Source organism: Galeopterus variegatus, unplaced genomic scaffold, assembly GCF_000696425.1.
Source record: "Galeopterus variegatus unplaced genomic scaffold, G_variegatus-3.0.2 Scaffold4302, whole genome shotgun sequence".
Taxonomy (NCBI): Eukaryota; Metazoa; Chordata; class Mammalia; order Dermoptera; family Cynocephalidae; genus Galeopterus; species Galeopterus variegatus.
This window is the reverse complement of record NW_007730413.1, coordinates 160,349-181,231: the sequence shown is the minus strand read 5'-3', so window position 1 is coordinate 181,231 and position 20,883 is coordinate 160,349. Positions and strand designations below refer to the sequence as shown.

General features: G+C 34.1%; 1 protein-coding gene across 1 annotated transcript in view; it reads left to right on the top strand.

Moving 5' to 3' along the window:
* Positions 1-1,309: 1,309 nt before the first annotated feature.
* LOC103602790 (transmembrane protein 232-like) overlaps positions 1,310-20,883 on the top strand; it is a gene marked incomplete at its 5' end in the record, with an annotated part of 137,515 nt that continues 117,941 nt past the window's right edge. Inside the window, 2 exons of the mRNA XM_008587227.1 lie at positions 1,310-1,488; positions 16,907-17,154. Of these exons, the coding sequence (XP_008585449.1) occupies positions 1,310-1,488; positions 16,907-17,154 (427 nt within the window). The remainder of the gene's footprint in view (positions 1,489-16,906; positions 17,155-20,883) is intronic.

Genomic DNA, 20,883 nt, shown 5'->3' with positions numbered 1-20,883 from the left:
AATGGAAGGTGGGGATTGGAAAGAAAAGTATTCATCTGAAATGGAGAGGCTGTGCTGCCGGGAGCAAGATTAGGCTAGCCTTTCCCTGATCTAGCACTCGTCAGCTGCATGATGTTAGGAAATTTTCTAACAGAGATCAGGTTCAAATGTTCCCTTCAGGTATTCTTCATGTAATAAGATCTACATAGCAGGGCTGCAGTGAGGACTAGAATTGTGGCACATAGTTGTTACTACTATATATGCTAATTATAATAGAAGTGATTATTATTATTAGCCTGCATTATAATACACTAGATCAAATTAGGGAAAGTTGAGAATTGTGATTTTGTCAGATTGTGCTTATATCTTTATTCAAGAAGGGCATTGATGATTTTCAATGTTATGTGGGCTGTTGCCAGGATTTGGGGGGAAAGTGCTATATGGGATTTCAGAGGCTTAAACACTTCCACCTCCTCTTCTGAACTTCCTCTTCCTCTTGTTCTTCTCATCTGCACCACAGATACTCAGTATCTTCATGTTGCTCTTTGATTAACTTAAGTTTATTTCCCCTTTGAGGACTGTATTGTTTTATACCATAGCTTGGTAAGAAAAAAATTGAGAGAGAGAGAGGAAATAGAACTTCTTCCTTTCTGAAAGGGAAATGCATACCTTGAAAGTACAGCTTGATAATGCATACAAATCGCTAATTGCTGTATAAGTTTTAGAAGGAAAAGTGCCTTAGATATTTTTTATCTTCTCAGCATTCATTACTCCCTTTCTCTTATTCCAATTAATGTATGTCCCTGTTATTTAAAAAAATTCTCTAGCCTATAATTATATCAGTAATTTTTGTCTGTTTTTGACATTATTTTAAAAGTTTTCTTCTTGGTTCAAATACCATGTTTCATAGGGTTTTATATCTTTTATTTTTTTTATAACTGCAAGAGATTTTTCTCCTGTTCCTTTGATGTATTTAAAGGGTCATCATTGAGGCCTAAGTATTCATGTTGCCTTGAACAAATTCCTTTTTATCTGAATTCTAAGGATTTGTTTTTAGTATGTAGTTCACAGTTTACCCATTTAACTTTTAAATTTATGAGGTATATTAGGTGCAGTTTATCTTTTCATGTGGTTAAAAATTTTTAAATGATCTGTGATTTTTAAGATTAAAGGAGTAGAATCAGTGAAGGGAAAGACATTTCCAGAGCTTAGAATTTTAGACTTTAAAATATTATTATGAATTTTGGTAAAATTGGGTTTCTTATTTTTCTCACAACTATAGTAAGGTGAACAAAATTATACATTCCCCCTAATGTTTCTTTTTAAACAGGTGATCAAGTGGTCTGGACTGGATACTATGGCTTAGTGCATAACCTGGTAAAAATGTCATGGGAACTTCAAGGAAACGGGGAAGAGGATGGACTTAGAAACACAATATGGCAAACATTACAGAAAATAAAGGATTATGAGACAGATGCACGAATCCAAAATGCAATAAGTGTAGCTCAGGTAAGGTAAAACACTGGGCAATAGGCAATAAATTGGTCCTTCCATTGTCAGAAAGCACACTCATCATTTTTCTCTCTGGATAAAGGAATGTCTATGTTCAGTGAGTATGAATGACTCACAATTGAGAATACTATTTTTAAAATTTAACATTGACTTTCTTTTGCTTAAAGATAAGAGGGTTGACCTCTAGAGGTGGCTTGAAAACAGGCCCTTCAAAGGCTTTTTTTTTTTTTTTCCTTTTTGTCTTTTTTACTGACCGTTAACGGGATCATAACCCTCAGTGTCGCGCCCGTACCGGGGAACGGCAACAGGATCACAACCCTTGGTGTTGCGCCTGCACCGTGCTCAGCCAGTGAGCGGGAACCGGTCTCCACATGGGATCCGAACCCTNTCCTTTTTGTCTTTTTTACTGACCGGTAACGGGATCATAACCCTCAGTGTCGCGCCCGTACCGGGGAACGGCAACAGGATCACAACCCTTGGTGTTGCGCCTGCACCGCGCTCAGCCAGTGAGCAGGAACCGGTCTCCACATGGGATCCGAACCCTTGGCGGAAGCGCCGCCGCGCTCCAAGGCGGCGCACTCTCCAGTGCGCCACCAGGCCAGCCCCCTTCAAAGGCTTTTAATGGAAACAGAATTAAATACATTTAACAAATTTAGGAAAAAATACATTCCACCAAGGAATAATTCCACCACAAAACTCAAACTTGGTGGAAAGTTCTGATAGGCATATAGTAGGTGCACTTGACAGAAGTATGATATCGAGCCCTGATTTTTTCTTTTCAGAAAATTTGGTGAAGAAGCTTGATCAGTAATGGATGTTTTAAGGAGCATAACACTTACCTCTAATTTGAGGTCTCTTGTTGGGATGGGCTGTGAAGAGATGCACAGGGGCCTTTCATTACCTCATAGTGACAGCTGTCAGAAGAGGCAGGGTATGGTTAGAATTCATCCAGGAGAGACAAGGGGCTTTCTATGCTTTAGCTTTTTTTTTTTAATTTATGAATGTTCATGGGGTACAAAGCTGATTGTCACCACTCATGCCCAAGATGTGAGGGCCAGATCCATACTGGCAGCATGCCCATTACCAGGGACTGTGAATACCCTGTGTCACCCACCCAATTATTCCCCCAATTACCCCCAACCTCCTTCCCCATCCCCCTCCCCCCACTCCACTTTGTAGCCCTAGGTGTGCTCTCTCCCTCTGCAAGTCCAATGTACCACTATGGTATTTCTTTCTTTCCTTTTTTCTCTCTTAACTCCCACTTATGAGTGAGGACATGCAGTATTGATATGATTTCGTTTTTTATGGATGTGAGCAATCCAGAGACCCATCCTGGCTCTTGAGTGTTTCCTTCCTTCTCCAGCTCAGTAGGCAGGAATACCAGGAATAAGGCTGGACACAGCCATATCAGCACACCAGACTAGAGACAGGCAAAGGTGGCCCTAACTTCAGTTATTTAAACAAACATAGGAAATATATAGGGAAATGTAAAAGTTCTTTTGTTGGGTTGCCCCTACTTTCTGGAGTCTTCCTTCTCTTCTCAGCTTGTTCAACAATCGCATTTGTAAATAGAACCTACATGATCTGACCTTCTAAATTACAACTTAAAAGCCTAAAGGGCATCCTTTCATTAGAGAGAACTCAAGGATATTCTACTTTTGTAATAAAGGTAATAACTAAAGAAATACCTCATTAAAGGAAGAGCACACAAAAGCATTTGTTTTTTTCATTGGTATATCCCAATACATATATTAAGTGCTCAATAAAATATGCTGCATGAATGATTGAAAATGGGCTTAAATATTAAAAGAAAAACTAAGACCATGTTTAATACTTTATTTTGATATTTATTAAATTCATAAACAGTTATTTTAAAAGTATATAATAATTTTATTTAAAATAACAAAATTAATGGGTAAAATCTGAAATCATTTGGGAATTAAAACATGCCTTGAGGGCCGGCCCAGCGGCGCACTGGAGAGTGCGCCGTCTGGGAGCGTGGCGGCGCTCCCGCCAAGGGTTCGGATCCCATGTGGAGACCGGTTCCCGCTCACTGGTTGAGCGTGGTGTGGGCGCAACACCGAGGGTTGCGATCCTGTTACCGGTCAGTAAAAAAAAAAGACAAAAAGGAAAAAAAAAAAAAAATAACATGCCTTGAAATATAAGTACAAGGAGGAAATTAATGAACCTATTTGTAAGCACTAGCCATTGTGTTGGGTGTTGGCAACACGTGTAAACAGGCAGATATATATTCTTTCAAATATAACTTAAAGATTGGTTCAAGGAGACTGACAATAAATATGCAAACCAACAAATTAAAATATAATATCAAATGGTGATATCTACTATAAAGAAAATAAAATGACATAAAGGCACTGCAATGTGACTGGGAGTCAGGTGGGGAGTGGATCCTTCAGCTGGAGTGGGCAGGGAAGGCTTTTCCAAGAAGGCAGCCTTTGAAATGAGACCTGCATAATGTGAAGGAAGTGTTCATAAAAGCAGTGTACTCTAGTAGAGAGGACCGCAAAGGCTGTGGGATAAGAATTGGGTGGCTGTGTTAAGAGAGCAAGCCGACCAGTGTGAGGCTTTGGCAAGTGAAGGAGAGAGCGGCAGAGAGGAGGGTGGAAGAGGAGAATTGTTTTAGGATGCACTAGAGTAGCACACAGTGGTAAGCTTCTGGGAATAATTTTAAAAAGTTCTCAAAAAATGAGAGAAAAGCTAAATAGAAAATTTATTAAGAAAAATAAAAGTAGTAATACATTAGACTATAAAAAGCCTAAAACTGATAAATCCTAAAATTGTTTCTTTGGGTAATATAAAAATAATACATTAACTATTTATAGAGTGGGTAATATAATGGAAAAAAAATGAGAAAAAGTTTATAAGTTACAAAATTTGGAAGAGAAAAGGGAATATAACTGTAAGAAAATAATTGTAAAGTCATTATAAAAGAATCAATTTACAACTACATGCTAATATATTTGAAAATATAAATGTAATGAGTGGTGTTCTAAGAAAATATAAATGATGAAAATTGACTTAAAGGAATGCAGAAAACCTTAACAAGTAAGATTTAGATAAATTCACAAGTGACCTACTAGATTTGTTCATATGAATGTCAAGGATAAGACTAAGATATTCGCTGTGATTGCTATTATTTAACATTGTGCTTGACACACTCACCTGTGCACTCATATATGAAAAATAACTTAATATATTTTGGCCAATAACTGGAGAATATTTAAACCAATTATGTCACACCATAGCACTAAATTAAAGTAGTTAAACCCTCAGGAAAAGAGGGTTTATATAGGTGGAACACGGAACAAGTTATATCTCTCAGCCTTAGTTTTCTTATTTTTGAAAGATAGGATGCTATGGGGGACTTATAATACTCACAGACAGGTAGTTACTGAAGATCACATACGAGACAGGAAAGGCTAGTGGTCGAGACCACACAACGTAAGGCCAGGTTGCCTGGGTTCAAATGGCAGTTCTACCACAGAGTATCAGAGTGATCTTGGGTATACTTGTACCTTAGTTTACTTCTCTGAAAATGGAGCTAATAATTGTATCTAATGCATAGGCTTGTTGTGACAATTAAATGAGTTAATATTATAAAGCACTTAAAGTTTTTGTTAGAAAAATAAATAAAAATATACTGAAATAAGAGTATTTGTTATATTCCGAAGTATATCACTTCCAAATATTTCTAAAAATTATTATTTATTATTATGCTGCTGTAATAGAACTGTGGGAGAAGGAAAATGTGCTTTTCATTAAAAAAAATTCAGCAGCAAAAGCTGATGAATTTCAGATAAAGTAAAAATAAACTGCAAAATATTTTGAGAAAGTAGAGGATAAATAAGCTACAAAGTAAACCAATGAAATTCTTTTATTGCATTGGTTTCTTACTGGTGTTGCTAACTGAGGCAGTCTGCAAGTCTTCATGAAACTACGGGACAGCAGGCTTGAAAAGTTTACAACATTGACAGAGAAAACATGATTTAGGGATTTCACTAATGGCTTTATTTATCTGTTTCTAAAATGGGGGGGGGAGGGCTTGGTTGGAATTTATATGGCTTTTTAATCGTGAATTATTTTTAGTTCCAGATATAAAAATTACTGAAATTTTTTGTGTCTCATCAGGCAATGAGAATAGGTAGCCACACTAATCTCCACAGGTTTGGCACGTGGCACTCTCCTGGTTAACCAGCTTGAAGAGAGGAGTTGATTTGTGGGAAAGGCAATTCTGCATTAGGTGTGTGCCTTTTGGAGACATTTACAAATATGCTGACCAGGCATTCCAATTTGCCCATGTTAGTATGGGTTCGTGCCAATTTTCCCAGCTTTCTTATTGGTAGTGATTAATTCAATTTTGAAAGTGTCTCAATTTGGACAATAAATTATTCAGTTATCTTATTTATAGTTTTCTTTTTTGGCATTAGACAATATAAATTGTAGATCTGAATGCACAAATAGTAAAGCCTTTTCCTTAAAGTGAAAAATTTAATTTACAGCTTCTTGGTTTTTCTAGTTCTGATTGAATGACAGTACGTATACCCATATTTTTTTCACATTCAAAGAAAAGCATTGTGAAGCTAGCTATTCATTTTTCATAAAATACAAACATGATTTTTCAGTGATGCTTTATTCAGATGGCATTCTATGATATTTTAAAACTCCAGCAAAGATTTTTTTTCTTTTTTATATCTTATTTTGAGGTGAGTTAATCCATTTGTTTTCCTAACATATACTTTTGTCACTGAAAATTTCTGGTTCTTTCTAGCTTTCACAGATGTAATTATCCTAACAGTCTTAATATTCTGTTTTCAATAATAATTATGAAAATGAATTAATGTTAACAGCTAGGAAGGGCAATTAATGAATTTACTCTGCCAAATTTATCATCAGAGCGTATGGATGGGCCATTATTAGCAACACAGAGTAAGTGTACTTTAGATTCTTAGTAGAAAATGAAACCTTAAACTCTGCTTTTTAATCATAAGTGTGATTTGGAGTAATAATCTCTATGTAGGACTAACTAAAACAAGCAGTTATTGTTTTCTCTAGATATTCTAATTTTTTTCCTTTGGAATAAGAAAGGCAGTCAGAGAACTTCCCATTTGAACTAGTTAGTGTTTTGGATTTCACGGACTTGCTTTTACACAACTGTGCTTCATCTTTATTCTTGGTTTTGGATTGAAAACCCAGAAAGAAAAAGAAAATCAAGGAAAAGTATGACATCTATTATAGTGATGGTCAATATGTCATCTAATATCCCCTTTATTGGGATTCCAGAAATAAATTCTCCATAGTCTCATGTACTGTGCTAACCTTATCGACTTTGTATAAACTGCTTGCTGGAGCTTAAAAGAAATCTTAAAAGAGTCAAATTTCTGGTTGATTTCTAACAGAAATAGAGGATGATATGTACGCATCTCAATCAGCCTTATTTATTTTGTTTTTATTTTTTTCTGTTTCCATGATTCTTTCAATTACTTATATTACTCTCTGGTTTTATATCTAGTTTTATTAGCAAATCTCTAAAGGATTATACAGTAACTAAATAAGCGAACTCAAATTTGACATTTCTATAATTAGAATTCTATTTATATGCCAATTCTCAGAGCCAATCATTTGGTATAAGATATTCTTCTTTCTTCAAAATTTTAGTAAATATCTATAGAAAATTACATTTGAAATTTGTAAGTCAATCAGACATAGCAAATATATTTTAGATATTAGATGTAAGCAAAGACCTCATTATTCAAGCAGTCAGCACTGAGAATAAAAGAATAAACAAAAGCATAACCACTACATGTGCTAATTAGTTTTCAGGGCTGAGTCAGAAGACATCTAAAGGATGTTTTCATTCATTTTAAGTAGTAATTGGGGGTGGGGAAGGCAAGTTTTCCTTAGAGAAAAATCTAAATTGGGAGTTTCTATAAAAGCAGTTATATTAATTTAAGCATAGTACAAAATTAATCCAGTAAATAAGTTTAATTTGCATTAGATAGATTTACTGAAAGCCACAATTCATTCTAGACCTGTTTTATATAAAAGTTAGTTAGAGATAGGGACATTATTGCTTAATAGTCAATAAAATATGTGATTTATGGATACAAATGATAAAGTAGCAAGCTGATGACTTTGAAATATCACTAATTTGAGGTTGAATTCCCTTACTTAATATTAAGACATTACAAATATATAAAGTAAAAAATGTATATAAAAGTTTTCACCAAAACCACTAAAAAATATAAAGTAAATACATATTTATTGCGTACTAAGTCTATTCAGCCTTGCTGAATTCTGTGGAAGATGCAAGAAAGTGTAAAAAAATTATCTTACACAAGTTTTACTGTCTCATCCAGAAGACACATCCTCCAGAAACAGATGAAGAACACAACAAATGGATCATTATACATGTGGCTAGCTCCATCAAAGCTCATCGCAGGAGCTCAGATAACTGTTTCACTCCTAGCTTTTTTCTTATATTAGTTAGAAACAAATTATTGCCATTTTCAAGTAGTACTTGAGCTGGAAACAAATTTTGAGTTAGATTAAATGACAGGGTTAAAGAGAGCATCTTGTAGACAAGGAAATGTCATGAGCTAAGCAGAAATAAGAACATTGTGTAAGAAAAAGTCACGCGTTGACTTGCCTAGTTGGGAAAATACTTTAGGCTGAGCAGTAGTGGGCATTAAATTTGAAAGGTATGTTTGGATTATTAAGTTATGGTGGTGGAGACTTAGGTGGTTTTATAGAAATAGAGATACTCAGCAGAAATAAGAACATTGTGTAAGAAAAAGTCACGCGTTGACTTGCCTAGTTGGGAAAATATTTTAGGCTGAGCAGTAGTGGGCATTAAATTTGAAAGGTATGTTTGGATTACTAAGTTATGGTGGTGGAGACTTAGGTGGTTTTATAGAAATAGAGATACTCGTGGAGAAATTAGTTTTGGGAAAAAATTATTGGTTTTACCTGAACTTTAGTGTTTGATAATCTATGTTGGATAAAACTCATGTGTACAATTTTCTACATCTTTTTAAAATAATGCAGTATGCTTTGGAACTTGTGTTATGTTGTGAGAGTAATTGTTCCCAATTTATTCAAGGATCCCTGTAACCACATGCTTGCGTCATTACCCCTACATTCAAATTCTTGGCTTGAAAATGTGACTTGAATTGGATAATATGGCAATGGCAAACCTTATACAACAGAGATTTGAAAAATGCTTACACATTGGGGCCTTCCCTCTCTTGGACTCTTGCAGTCCTTTAACTGCCATGCCAATAAGCCCATCATCCAGTTGGGAGATGAGAGACAACACAGAACAGAGACAAGTCATGTAGCTGATCCCCTCCCCTCCCTAACACTAGCCAATCCCCAATTAACAGCTGAATCCTTTCTAATCACTGTGTCCTTCTCCCGAAAACTAAACACTTTTGCTGATATCTGATTGATAAGTGTTGCCTATATGAATAGATTCATGCATTATGTAGTATTTGTCTGGCTTCTTTCAATCAATATTATATTGTGTGTAGCAATTTTCATTGCTGTGCAGCATTTCATTATGTGAACATATGAATATATCACAATTTATTTATTCATTTTACTCTTGATAGACATGTAGGATATTTTCAATTTCAGGCAAGTATGAGTAATCCTGCCGTAAGCATTTTTGAACATACCTTTTATGCAAATTTTCATGTGTTTCTAGTTGACCCATATGAAATAGCTGATATTCAGATGGATTTTGTCCTACAAAAATCCATAATTTCATAGGGCTCTATCTAGTATTGAGTATTGAGGAGTGAAATGAGTGGGTCGTAAGAAAGGCATGTACTTAGCCTTAATAGGTAATGCTAAATAGCTTCTCAAAGTGTATGAAAGTTCATGTTGCTTTGCATCTGTTATGGGTTGAAGTGTATAGCTTTTCCAAAATTATGTTGAATCCCTAACCCCCATTACTTCAGAATGTGATCGTATTTGGAAATAGGCTACTGCAGAAGTAATCAGATAAGACAAGGTCATACTGGAATAGATGGGCCCCTAATCCAATATGATTGGTGTCTTTATAAGAAGACAGTCATATGAAAACAGAGACACAGGCAGAGAGCCATATGAAGACAGAGGCAGAGATTGGAATGACACATCTACAAGCCATGGAATCCCAAGGATTGTCAGCCATCACCAGAAGCTAGAGGAGAGGTGTGATTCTTCTTTAGAGCCCTCTAAAGGAACCAACCTTAATGACACCTTGATTTTGAACTAATTTCAGAACTGTGAGATGATAAATTTCTGTTCTTCCAGTCATCCATTTTGTGGCACTTTGTTCTGGCAGCCCTAGAAACTAATACAATGACCTTACCAATACTTTAAAATATTTTAGCCCTTTTCACTTAGACATTCTGGTGGATGTATAATGGCATTTCATTATTTTTAATTTGCATTTGCCTATGACTAATGAGGCTGAGCATCTTTTTGTTTACTGGCCATTTTGATACTCTTTTGTATGAAATGCCTGTTAGGAATTTTGTCAAATTTTTAATTGGATTGCATTTCTGAAATAAAAACAACTTGGTGGTGATGCAGTAACCTTTCCAATATTGCTGTATTTACTTTAATGATACTTTGCAGAAGATTTTGCATCTATGTTAATGGATGTGACTATACCATAATTTTTCTTTTTTGTAATGTCTTTTTAAGGTTTAGTATCAGTCATGCTGGACTTATGGAATAAACTGGGAAGTGATTATCTTTTATATATATATATGTATATATATATATGTATACATATATATATGTATACATATATACATTGGAGGAGTTTTGTATTATTGTCGTTATTTCTACCTTAAAAATTTTGTGGGGCCGGCCCGGTGGCGCACTGGAGAGTGCGCTGCCTGGGAGCGTGGCGGCGCTCCTGCCGAGGGTTCGGATCCCATGTGGAGACCGGTTCCTGCTCACGGGTTGAGCGCTGTGCAGGCGCAACACAGAGGGTTGTGATCCCGTTGCCGGTCCCCGGTGCGGGCGCAACACCGAGGGTTGCGATCCCGTTACCGGTCAGTAAAAAAAAAAAGACAAAAAGGAAAAAAAAAATTTTGTGGAATTTGCAAGTGAAACTATTTGATTATGGAGATTTGTGGAAAGGTTTTAAATTGTGGACTAATTTTTTATACCTTCCTAGACTTTCATTTTCTTGCATCAGTTTTGGTAAGTATATATTTTTTCCTAGGCGCATGTCTATTTCCCTGCATTCTATAAAGATACTTTCTAAAATTGCTGACAGTATCTTCCTACGATATTTCTAAATGTCTTTAGAATCTGTCATGATGTCCACTTTTTCATTCCTGACTCTTTTTATTTGTGTCTTTATTCTCTTTTTAATCTATGATTCCAAAGGTTTATGAACTTCTTAGTCTTTTAAAAAACCAACTTTTGATTCTCTCGATACTGTTTTCTCTATTTCTTTAATATTTAATATTAGTTTTATTATTTTCATCTGCTAATTTTCTTGCATTTAATGGATTGTTCTTTTTCTAAAATTATTGAACTTTATTTCTTGTCTTTGATTTGTAGCATTTTTCTTTTCTAATATATGATCTTTACACCTCTATACATAATTTTAGTTATACCCTGAGATGTGATAAGTGGTATTTTAATTATTATTCAGTTCAATAGATTTTTGAATTTATGTTATTATTTCTATTTTAAACTATGGGCTATTTAGAAGAAACATAGCTTCAATTACAAGCTACTGTACAATGTAAGGGGAAGGAGTTACTTCATAACAATTGACTATACCTGAATATTTATGGAATTAAGTAGAATTTTCTATTTTTATGTTTTAAAAATAAATATGCAATTCATATGATATACTACTAAATTTAACAAATAAGATTTCATATTTAATAATTCAATTTATCTACAATATTGGTAAATTCATTACTAAGTACATTATGTGCTCTTCTATCTTGTATGTTTTTTATTCATAATAATATTCTATCATCTATAATTCTCACTATATTTGTTCATAAAATTTGATGCTTATTGGAGGTTGAAGAAGAGGTGAGATATTTAATAAGTATATGAAATGAAAAACAATTCTGAATAGATCCCTAAACATCAGCCCTTCGTGTGACAAATTCAATATAAACCCAACTGTTGCCTGAGTATTTGGAAAAGAAATCAAAAACTGTCATATACTCACAGTGGCATAATAAACAAATGTTAATTGATGTGCTTTGTTTGAAATACTTCCAGGGAGATTTGCAATGAGCAAGGTTTTTCTGTATAGGCAATTCAGCAGCATATGTTGGCACATCTAGGAAAAGTCATCATGTGTAAGTGCTTTCTGCCATCTGGTATATGACCTAAAATATCAAAAAGAAATGTGTACAGCTAAAATGAATATGTGACTTTATTCAGAGTACCTTTGACTCATCAGGTAAAGCACTTTGTGGTTAACATTTCATGATGAGATCTCTAAAATAAAATTTGATTTTATTCTTGATGATATTATTTCCATACTCCTAATGTACTCTGTAGAGCAACAAAATAGAACAAACAACACTATTATTCTCTATTTTCTCAGTGCCTATCACTCTCCTCCTACACATGTGGCTTTTCTTTTGACATAATTAGAAACTCTGAGTGTGGAAAGGGAAATGTATTTTTGCCTGAGTATAGTCCCTTAAATGCTATCACTAGAATGCCAGTGTAACAGATACATTGTTTTAAGGGAACAAAATAATATTTGTGGTTCCTTTACAATGCACCAGGTATTGTGCTAAGTATATTATATATTAACTCATTTAAGCCCCACCGTTCTCCTACCACTATCACCACCCATGCAGACCAGGGACCTGCATCTAAACAGTATAAAATAAGGGGCTGGTAGTGTATGCAACATGAGTGAGCTTAACCCAAAGGCTCTGCCATTTCCACGTGTTGTGTTTTCTCTAAAATTAAAAATAAACAGCGAACTAACATCTGTTGAAGAACTTTTGTGTGCTAGACACTGTGCTAGAAAATAAATTGAATTTTTGTGTTTAATCTTTACAATAACCCCGTGAAAGGGACTATTATTACCATTCCATTTCAGGGACAAGAAAACATGCTCAGTGAGGTTAAGTAACTTGTGCAAGATCACACAACTAGTGAGTGGGAAAATGAATGGGTATTCCCACTTAGTCCCTTTCTCCACCTACTACATCAGTCCTTCTTAAACTTCATCTTTGAAGTTTAAAAATAAGTTATCAAAACAAGTTAAATATTCACACCTCAAAGATAACTTAAGAAAATGTGGTGACATCTTAAAAACAAGAGAGACAGAGCAGAAAGAATTTGCTGCAAACGGTGCTGCAATGGCTCAACATCCTATTTCTTTCTCCCTTTTACTCTCATGTCAAGAGTGATGGGAGTTAGCTCAAATTTTGGTGTGTCTGCTACATCTTCCTAACTATTGATGGAAAATTCAGAGGCTTCTTTTTCTTCTGTATTGCCACTATGTCCTAATTCCTTGTGGGATTTCCCCTTTTGCTGATTTATCCATCTTCTTCCTTCCAACCTGCATTACTGCTGGTTTTTACCATCTTTATGCACAATAGAAAAGCAAAGGGTAAGCATCTGTCTCTGACCGTGGTTAGAACAAGTATGTGAGAGAAATATTTTTCAAGAATACCACTTTTCCAGCTTTAATACAAAATCATAAAAATTAACATAGAAATTTTAAAAGCTGTTATTTGTTTAATAAAAATAAATGTTAAGTTTCAATAATGCAGTAGTAAAGGAAACCCTGAATATTGATAGCCTACATAGGCATTGCTAAAATGTGTACCTAATGCTTAAAAGCGGAGGTTCGGGTAATGTTTATTGGCAGGCTAAATACAGTTGACCTGAACAACACAGGCTTGAACTATGCAGGTCAACTTATTTGCAGATTTTTTTCAATACTGTGTAGTACTGTAAGTGTATTTTCTCTTCCTTATGATTTTCTTAATATTTTCTTTTCTCTAACTTACTTTGTTGTAAGAATACTGTATATAATACATATAGCAAACAAAATATATGTTAATTGACCATTTATGTTATAAGCAAGATCAACAGTAGGTTATTACTAGTTACGTTTTGGGGAAGTCAAAACTTATGCATAGATTTTTGACTGGGGGGGGGTGATGGATAGGGCATTTTTAACCCTTGTGTTATTCCAGGGTCAAAAGCAGTAGTAAATTTATAATTTTAGAATCTATTGTAAGGGGTGGTCATTAATAAGTCTGCTCTCAAGAAGAATATTAGAATAATGGCTTTAAGAGAAGAAGGAAGATGACTATAGAAGTATAATCATATTATTTGACAAATTTGCTAATATAAAAGTAACTATACAACCAAATTATTTTTGGCATGGCAGAAGTTGGGTGGAGTCTTCCTGGGTTGGTGGTGAGAGTTGCTGCAAAGGCCAGAGCAGTAGTGCTGTCTCCTAGGGAAGCCCTGAAAGGAACTGATGCCTGTTGAATTTCTCATTCTTTCTTCCCAAATTATTTTTGGCATGGCAGAAGTTGGGTGGAGTCTTCCTGGGTTGGTGGTGAGAGTTGCCGCAAAGGCCAGAGCAGTAGTGCTGTCTCCTAGGGAAGCCCTGAAAGGAACTGATAACTGTTGAATTTCTCATTCTGTCTTCTGTTGAATTTCTCATTCTTTCTTCCAGACGTATCATCCTGTGTGGTCTAGGTTCACCCTCATGAAACTTTGAAAGGTAGTTATTATCCCCTTATCACTGATGAAAAACAACACAGAACAAAACTAAACACAAAACAGGCCTGGAGAGGTTAACCTAATTTCCCAAGTTGGCATTCTCAAGGAGTAAGTGGAAGAGCCAGAACTGATTTCAGATTATCAAACTGTAGAGCTCATATTCCTTCCTGGCTACTTCCAGCAAGAAAAGAAACAAACAAATAAAATCTTTTATAGATAAAAATGTGCATTTGACTGTGATTTGAAACTGTATTTCTATAAGCTGAAGGCCTGGGACACAAATGAGGGATGAGAATTTACCTGTGCTTCCAACAAGAGAATGATAGTGAAAGATGTGGGAGTGCACTCATTTAGCTGAGAGAGCTAGCATCTGGATCTGCAGCCTGTCCTCTCTTGGAGGGAAGAAAGACAGTAGTCACATGAGAGCCCCATAATTCTATAATACAGGGTAATGTTAACTTGATAATGATGTATTTTGCCAGAAATTATGTCATGAAAAGACATTATTTTTGATCATGTTTGTTTATTCACTCATTTATTTATTTATCCATCTCCTATAATTGAAGAGCTCACCATAATAGCTCATAGTTGTGCAATACTGTATGTTGCTATTGATTTTGAAGTACCTTTTCTTATGAAAAATTGAGCCAGGGGACGTAAACAATAAACAGTACAGGTATTGTGATTACCATTTTACAGATGAAGCTGCAGACTTTGCGGTGTTAAATAATGTCCTCAAAGTCACAGCAGCTACTAAGTGTCAGAGACAGTTTAACTTCTTGTTTCAAATTGAATGCTCTTTCCATGATTTCTACCTAGGTAATAAACAGGATGCTCAACTCAACTGGGAATAGTGTAAACATAATTGTGTGCTGATTCCAACATCTCTCCAATCTCCTATCCCCACCCCAGTCCTGGAAACCACCATTCTACTCTCTACTTCTATGAAACCAACATTTTTAGATTCCACACATAAGTGAGATCATTCGGTATTTGTCATTCTGTGCCAGGCTTGTTTTGCTTAACATAGTTCCTCCAGGTTCATCCATGTTGTAGCAAATGACAAAATTCCCTTCTTTTTTTAAGGCTGAATAGTATTCCATTGTGTGTGTATACATATATATAAATATTATGTATATACACACTACATTTTCTTTATTCATTCATTGATTGATGAGCACAAGTTGATTACATATCTCAGCTATTAGAAATAATGCTGCAATGAACATGGGAGTGCAGATAAGTCTTTGACATACTGATTTCACTTCGTGTGTGTATGTGTGTGTGTGTGTGTGTGTGTGTGTGTGAAGTCTTTGACATACTGATTTCACTTCGTGTGTGTATGTGTGTGTGTGTGTGTGTGTGTGTGCGTGTGTGTGTTTATAGTAGTGGGATTACTGGATCATATGCTTACCTGTTTGCATGATTTTCACCTCATCCTTTTATTATGCTAGGTGTTTTGTTTTGTTTTTAGTCTCTTTTTTTTGCATGTTATTCTTTCTCATCACTTATGGATTTTGCAGTAATCCATATTTGTTTACCTTTTGCTATTTTCCTCGTTACCTTAACCTTTCTTTTTTTGATCTTTACCATGACAATGTATTCATTTTTTCCACTATAATTTTGTTTAGATAATGTAATAGTCAATTTTTCAACAGTAATTTAATCGAGTCAAGCTTGATCTTAGAATCCTAAAAAGGTTTAGTTAGATATTCATATGCAGAAAAACATTTTCCATTCCTATATTTATTACCATGGGATAAATAGGCATCTAAAATGAATCCTGAGTGACTAGTAATGAGCTGCATGAAGATGGATAATATACAATAAAAAATGTAAAAACTTAAATTGAAAGAGGCAGCATCCAATTTTTTTGTAAAAAAAATAATTCATAGTATGAATATATTGTGAACATAAAAAAAGTATAAAAGATGACATTTTACTTACATCTTCATTTATTATTACTGATTCCAGCCAATGAAAATATGCCTCTGTCCATCTCAAAAAATGCCTCTGTCCATTTTAAAATCAGTCATGGAACATTATCAAACATAAATAGGAAATTTCAGAAAATAGTTCTTTTCTGAATAAAGATTGATTAAACATTGTGGAAATTTTGCATTCTTTTGGTATTAAAATATATTCAATTCAATCAAAATCTGAATCCTAAAACATCTTCAGTTTAAGCTAAATACAAATCCCTTGTTTGTTTTTCACTTAAAAATTTTGTTCTATAAAAAATTTTCTATTGACTTCAAGGAAAGTTTAGATTAGGCACAGAAAAATATGTCTTATTTAATAAAACATACATTACTTCAACTGACTTCCTAGTTTCCTTTTAAATAAATTTTATAAATGATAATGAAATTCTTCTGTGGCAAGTGTACCAAATTTAAAATAGAAATTATATCATTGTATTTTTAAAATTTCAAGACTGGATGCATTCATGCTTGTTTGTTTTACTGAAAATCATTGATAAAATTTCTTAAATCTTTTGGAAAATTGCATTTTTTTCTTATAAAGCTCATTTTTATTTAACAGGAAGAATGCAATATTAGTCAAAGAAAATAAATGTACATCTTAGCTTTTATTTAATAATACGTCATTACCCTGCTCATTTAATTCTAACTCGTTCCTTTTTCATTCCTTTCAACAGGCTGAGTTAGGTGACACAAGTGATCCTTTCACTAGATATAGTACAAAAGTGCCCTCAAACGAAGAGAAAGAAGTTTTCTCCAAATATATTGGATGGAGAATGGCCAGTGCACTTTCCAAACTGTTCTTTTCCTCCATTGATATTCATCTTCTTCCTTTGAAGAAACCATCGACAAAACGGGATCAAATGAAACACCTGAATAAAAAGCAGAAGTCCATAAAGAGGAGAGTTCTACATTTTACTGTAAGGTAAAGTGAAGCACTATTGGTGCTGTTATTCTAATACATTTCAAAATCACAGAAATTATAAATAATCATGAATCACATTATGTAAATAAGTTTCTCTTCTTCAATTCAAATATCGGCTCCACCCCCTCTTGAATAAAAAGCAGAAGTCCATAAAGAGGAGAGTTCTACATTTTACTGTAAGGTAAAGTGAAACACTATTGGTGCTGTTATTCTAATACATTTCAAAATCACAGAAATTATAAATAATCATGAATCACATTATGTAAATCAGTTTCTCTTCTTCAATTCAAATATCGGCTCCACCCCCTCCTAGGTATTCTATCATAATTAAGTTACTACTTTTCAGACATTGTTTGCTCAGGTTTAAAAGAGGTATTATTATATAATACCAATCAATGTTAATATAATTCTTGTGTGGGAAGTGTATTAGATTAAAAACAAAAATTGCATCATTTAATATTCAAAATTTTAAAGTTTGTATTCATCTTATGCATGTGTGAATACATACATGTTTAATGTGTATTTAATGTATCTAACCTACAGTCTTGAACATAGTAAGCATTCAGTAAATGGTTGTTATGAGGATAATTATTAAATATTATGTTTCAGCTCCTCATAAATGTCTCTACATTTACTTGTGAGGACTTCAGGAAGCCTTTGACTTGGGAAAGACTTATTTACGTGAATCATTTTCTAATTTACTAGAAAACCATTGCTATTTCTTCAATGGTAGATTTGTTTCAGACTCTTAGGATTCCTGTTATCATTTAATATACTCAGATAAGGTCCACATGTCACCCTTTCAATAGATTAAAAAATAGGTGAAAAGCCACTCTCTCTATATACAACACATGCCTTGTTTACATATCTAGACCTTTCAGTAGAGCTTTAATCAGGACAGAAACTTTTTATTTATTCTTTAACCCAAGTCATTTAAAGAGTATGTCATGTTATATATATTTTTTTCTGTTTAATTTTAACAAATTCACAGTGAAGTAAGTTTTTTTATATTTCTAAAGACTCATTTTTTGATATGTTTGATGCTCTGTTGAACAGTATGTTCTTGAAAGACTATGATTGACAGAATGTATTTTGATTTTTATCTTACTATTCCGATTTCTTTTTGCTGATTATACTTGCTGTATCATGTACCTATCTTATAAATTGCATTTGATTGGCACTGCCTTTGTATCTTTTTACAATCTAATCTAAGAGTCTTTTGTTCCTGGCCCAGTGTAATCTAATCCAGTGAATAAACTTAGTTGGTCTAAATAGTTGCTGATAATGTATCTGTAAATTTAAATTTAACTATAAATGTTATTCTCATTACTGAAAATATACTTTCTTCAGGATTTGTTTTTCACTTGTTTAAAGTATTATTGAGAATATTTGAAAATGCAGGCATACCTTGGAGACATTGCAGATTTATTTCCGGACCATCAAAATAAAGCAAATACTGCAATAAAGCAGGTCACATGAATATTTTGGTTTCCTAGTGCACACAAAAGTTATGTTTACATTATACTGTAGTCTATTAAGTGTGCAATAGCATTATGGCTAAAAAAATGTACATTCTTTAGGTAAAAAATATTTTATTGCTAAAAAAATGCTAATGATCATCTGAGCCTTTAATGAATCCTAATCTTTTTGCTGGTGGAGGGTCTTGCCTCCATGGTAGTGGTTGCTGACTGATCAGGGTAGTGGTTGCTGAAAGTTGGGGTGGCTATGGTAATTTCTTAAAATAAGATAACAGTGGCTTTTGTTCCATCAATTGATCTGTAGCATGCAATGCTGTTTGATAGCATTTTACCCACAGCAGAACTTCTTTCAAAATTGGAGTCATCATCTCAAACCCTGCCACTACTATATCAACTAAGTTTGTGTAATATTCTGAATCCTTTGTTGTCACTTCAACAATGTTCACAGCATCTTCACTAGGGATAGATTCTATCTCAAGAAACCATTTTCTTGGCTCATCCATAAGAAGCAAGCCCTCATCTGTTAAGGTAGGATTATGAGGTTGCCGCAATTCAGTTGCATCTTCGGGCTCCACTTCTAACTCTAGTTCTCTTGCTATTTCCACCACATGTGCAGTTACTTCCCCACTAAAGTCTTGAACCCCTCAAAGTCATCCATGAGGGTTGGAATCAACTTCTTCCAAACTCCTGTGGATGTTGATATTTTGACTTCCTCTTGTGAATAGTGAATGTTCTTAATAGCATCTAGAATGGTAAATCTTTTCCAGAGGGTTTTCAATTTACTATGCCCAGATTTATGAGAGGCATCAGTATCTATGGCAGTTATAATTTTATGAAATGTATTTCTTAAATAAGACTTAAAAGTAAAAAAATGAGTCCTCAATCCATGGGCTGCAGAATGGAGATGTGTTAGCAGACATGAAACAACATTCATCTCCTTGTGTCTCTTGATCAGAGCTCTTGGGTGACTAGTTGTACTGTCAACAAGCAGTAATATTTTGAAAAGTTAGAGTTAGCCTGTGTGATTCTTACAACAAGAGCTTATTTGTATACTCACTTTAACATTGAAAATTAACTTTAGAAAAATTAACAACTCCATGATGTTGAGAATTAACATCTGTAACAATATAGCAAGTATTTTCATTTATTCAAATTTTTCTTTGAGTTCTTTAGTAGTTTAGATGTTTTCATACAAATCTTGTATTTTTCTTGTTAAGTTCACTCCTAGGTATTTTATCTGTTTTGTTGCTAATGTAAATTAATCTTTTCTTTTCTAATCTTTTCTCCAAATGTAGCTTGTCACAGGTTGCCCTTATATATTTTCAAAGTACTGCTTTCTACATATAAATTTGCACCCTATTATCTTAGTAAATGCACTTATTGAATTTGGGTTTTTTTACGTTCACAATTTTATGAGGTACAAATAGTTTATTTTCTTTTTCTTGATTTATATACTTTAACTTCTTTCTCTTTTGCATTTTACTGGCTCAGTATTCCCAGTAAAATATTGGTTAATAATAGTGAATGTGGGCATCTTTTCTTTTAACTATTACAGAGAAAGCTTCTAGTATTTCCCAGTTAATCATGGTGCTTGTTTTAGGACAGAGAAAGATATATTGTCTCATGTTAATTGAGCATTTTTGTAAAAAATGTTTGGGCTATCTACAAGAAATTCACTTTATATTTATGGATATATGGACTAAAAGTGAAGAGATAGAAAAGGATATTCCATGTAAATGGTAACCAAAAGAGAGCAGGAGTGGCTATACTTATATCAGACAAAATAAGCATTAAATCAAAAACTGTCGAAAAAAAAAAGACAAGGAGGTTGTTACATAATGATAAAAGAATCAGTCTACCAGGAAGATGTAAAAGTTATAAATATATGTGCACCAAAATATATAAAGCAAATACTGACAACATTGAAGGGAGAAATAGACAGCAATATAATAGTAGGAGACTTCATTACCTCACATTCAATAAGGGTCAGAACAACCAAACAGAAGAGCAATAAGGAAACATGGGACTTGAACAACATTATAGGCTGAATGGCCCTAACAGACATAAGGAACATTCTACCTAGCAGTAGCAGAATACACATTCTTCTCAAGTGCCATGGAACTTTCTATAGGATAGACCACATGTCAGATCACAAACAAGTCTTAACAAATCCAAGAAGGTTGAAATTGTACCAAGCTTATTTTCCAACCAAAATGTAAGGAACTGGGGCCGGCCCGGTGGCGCACTGCTA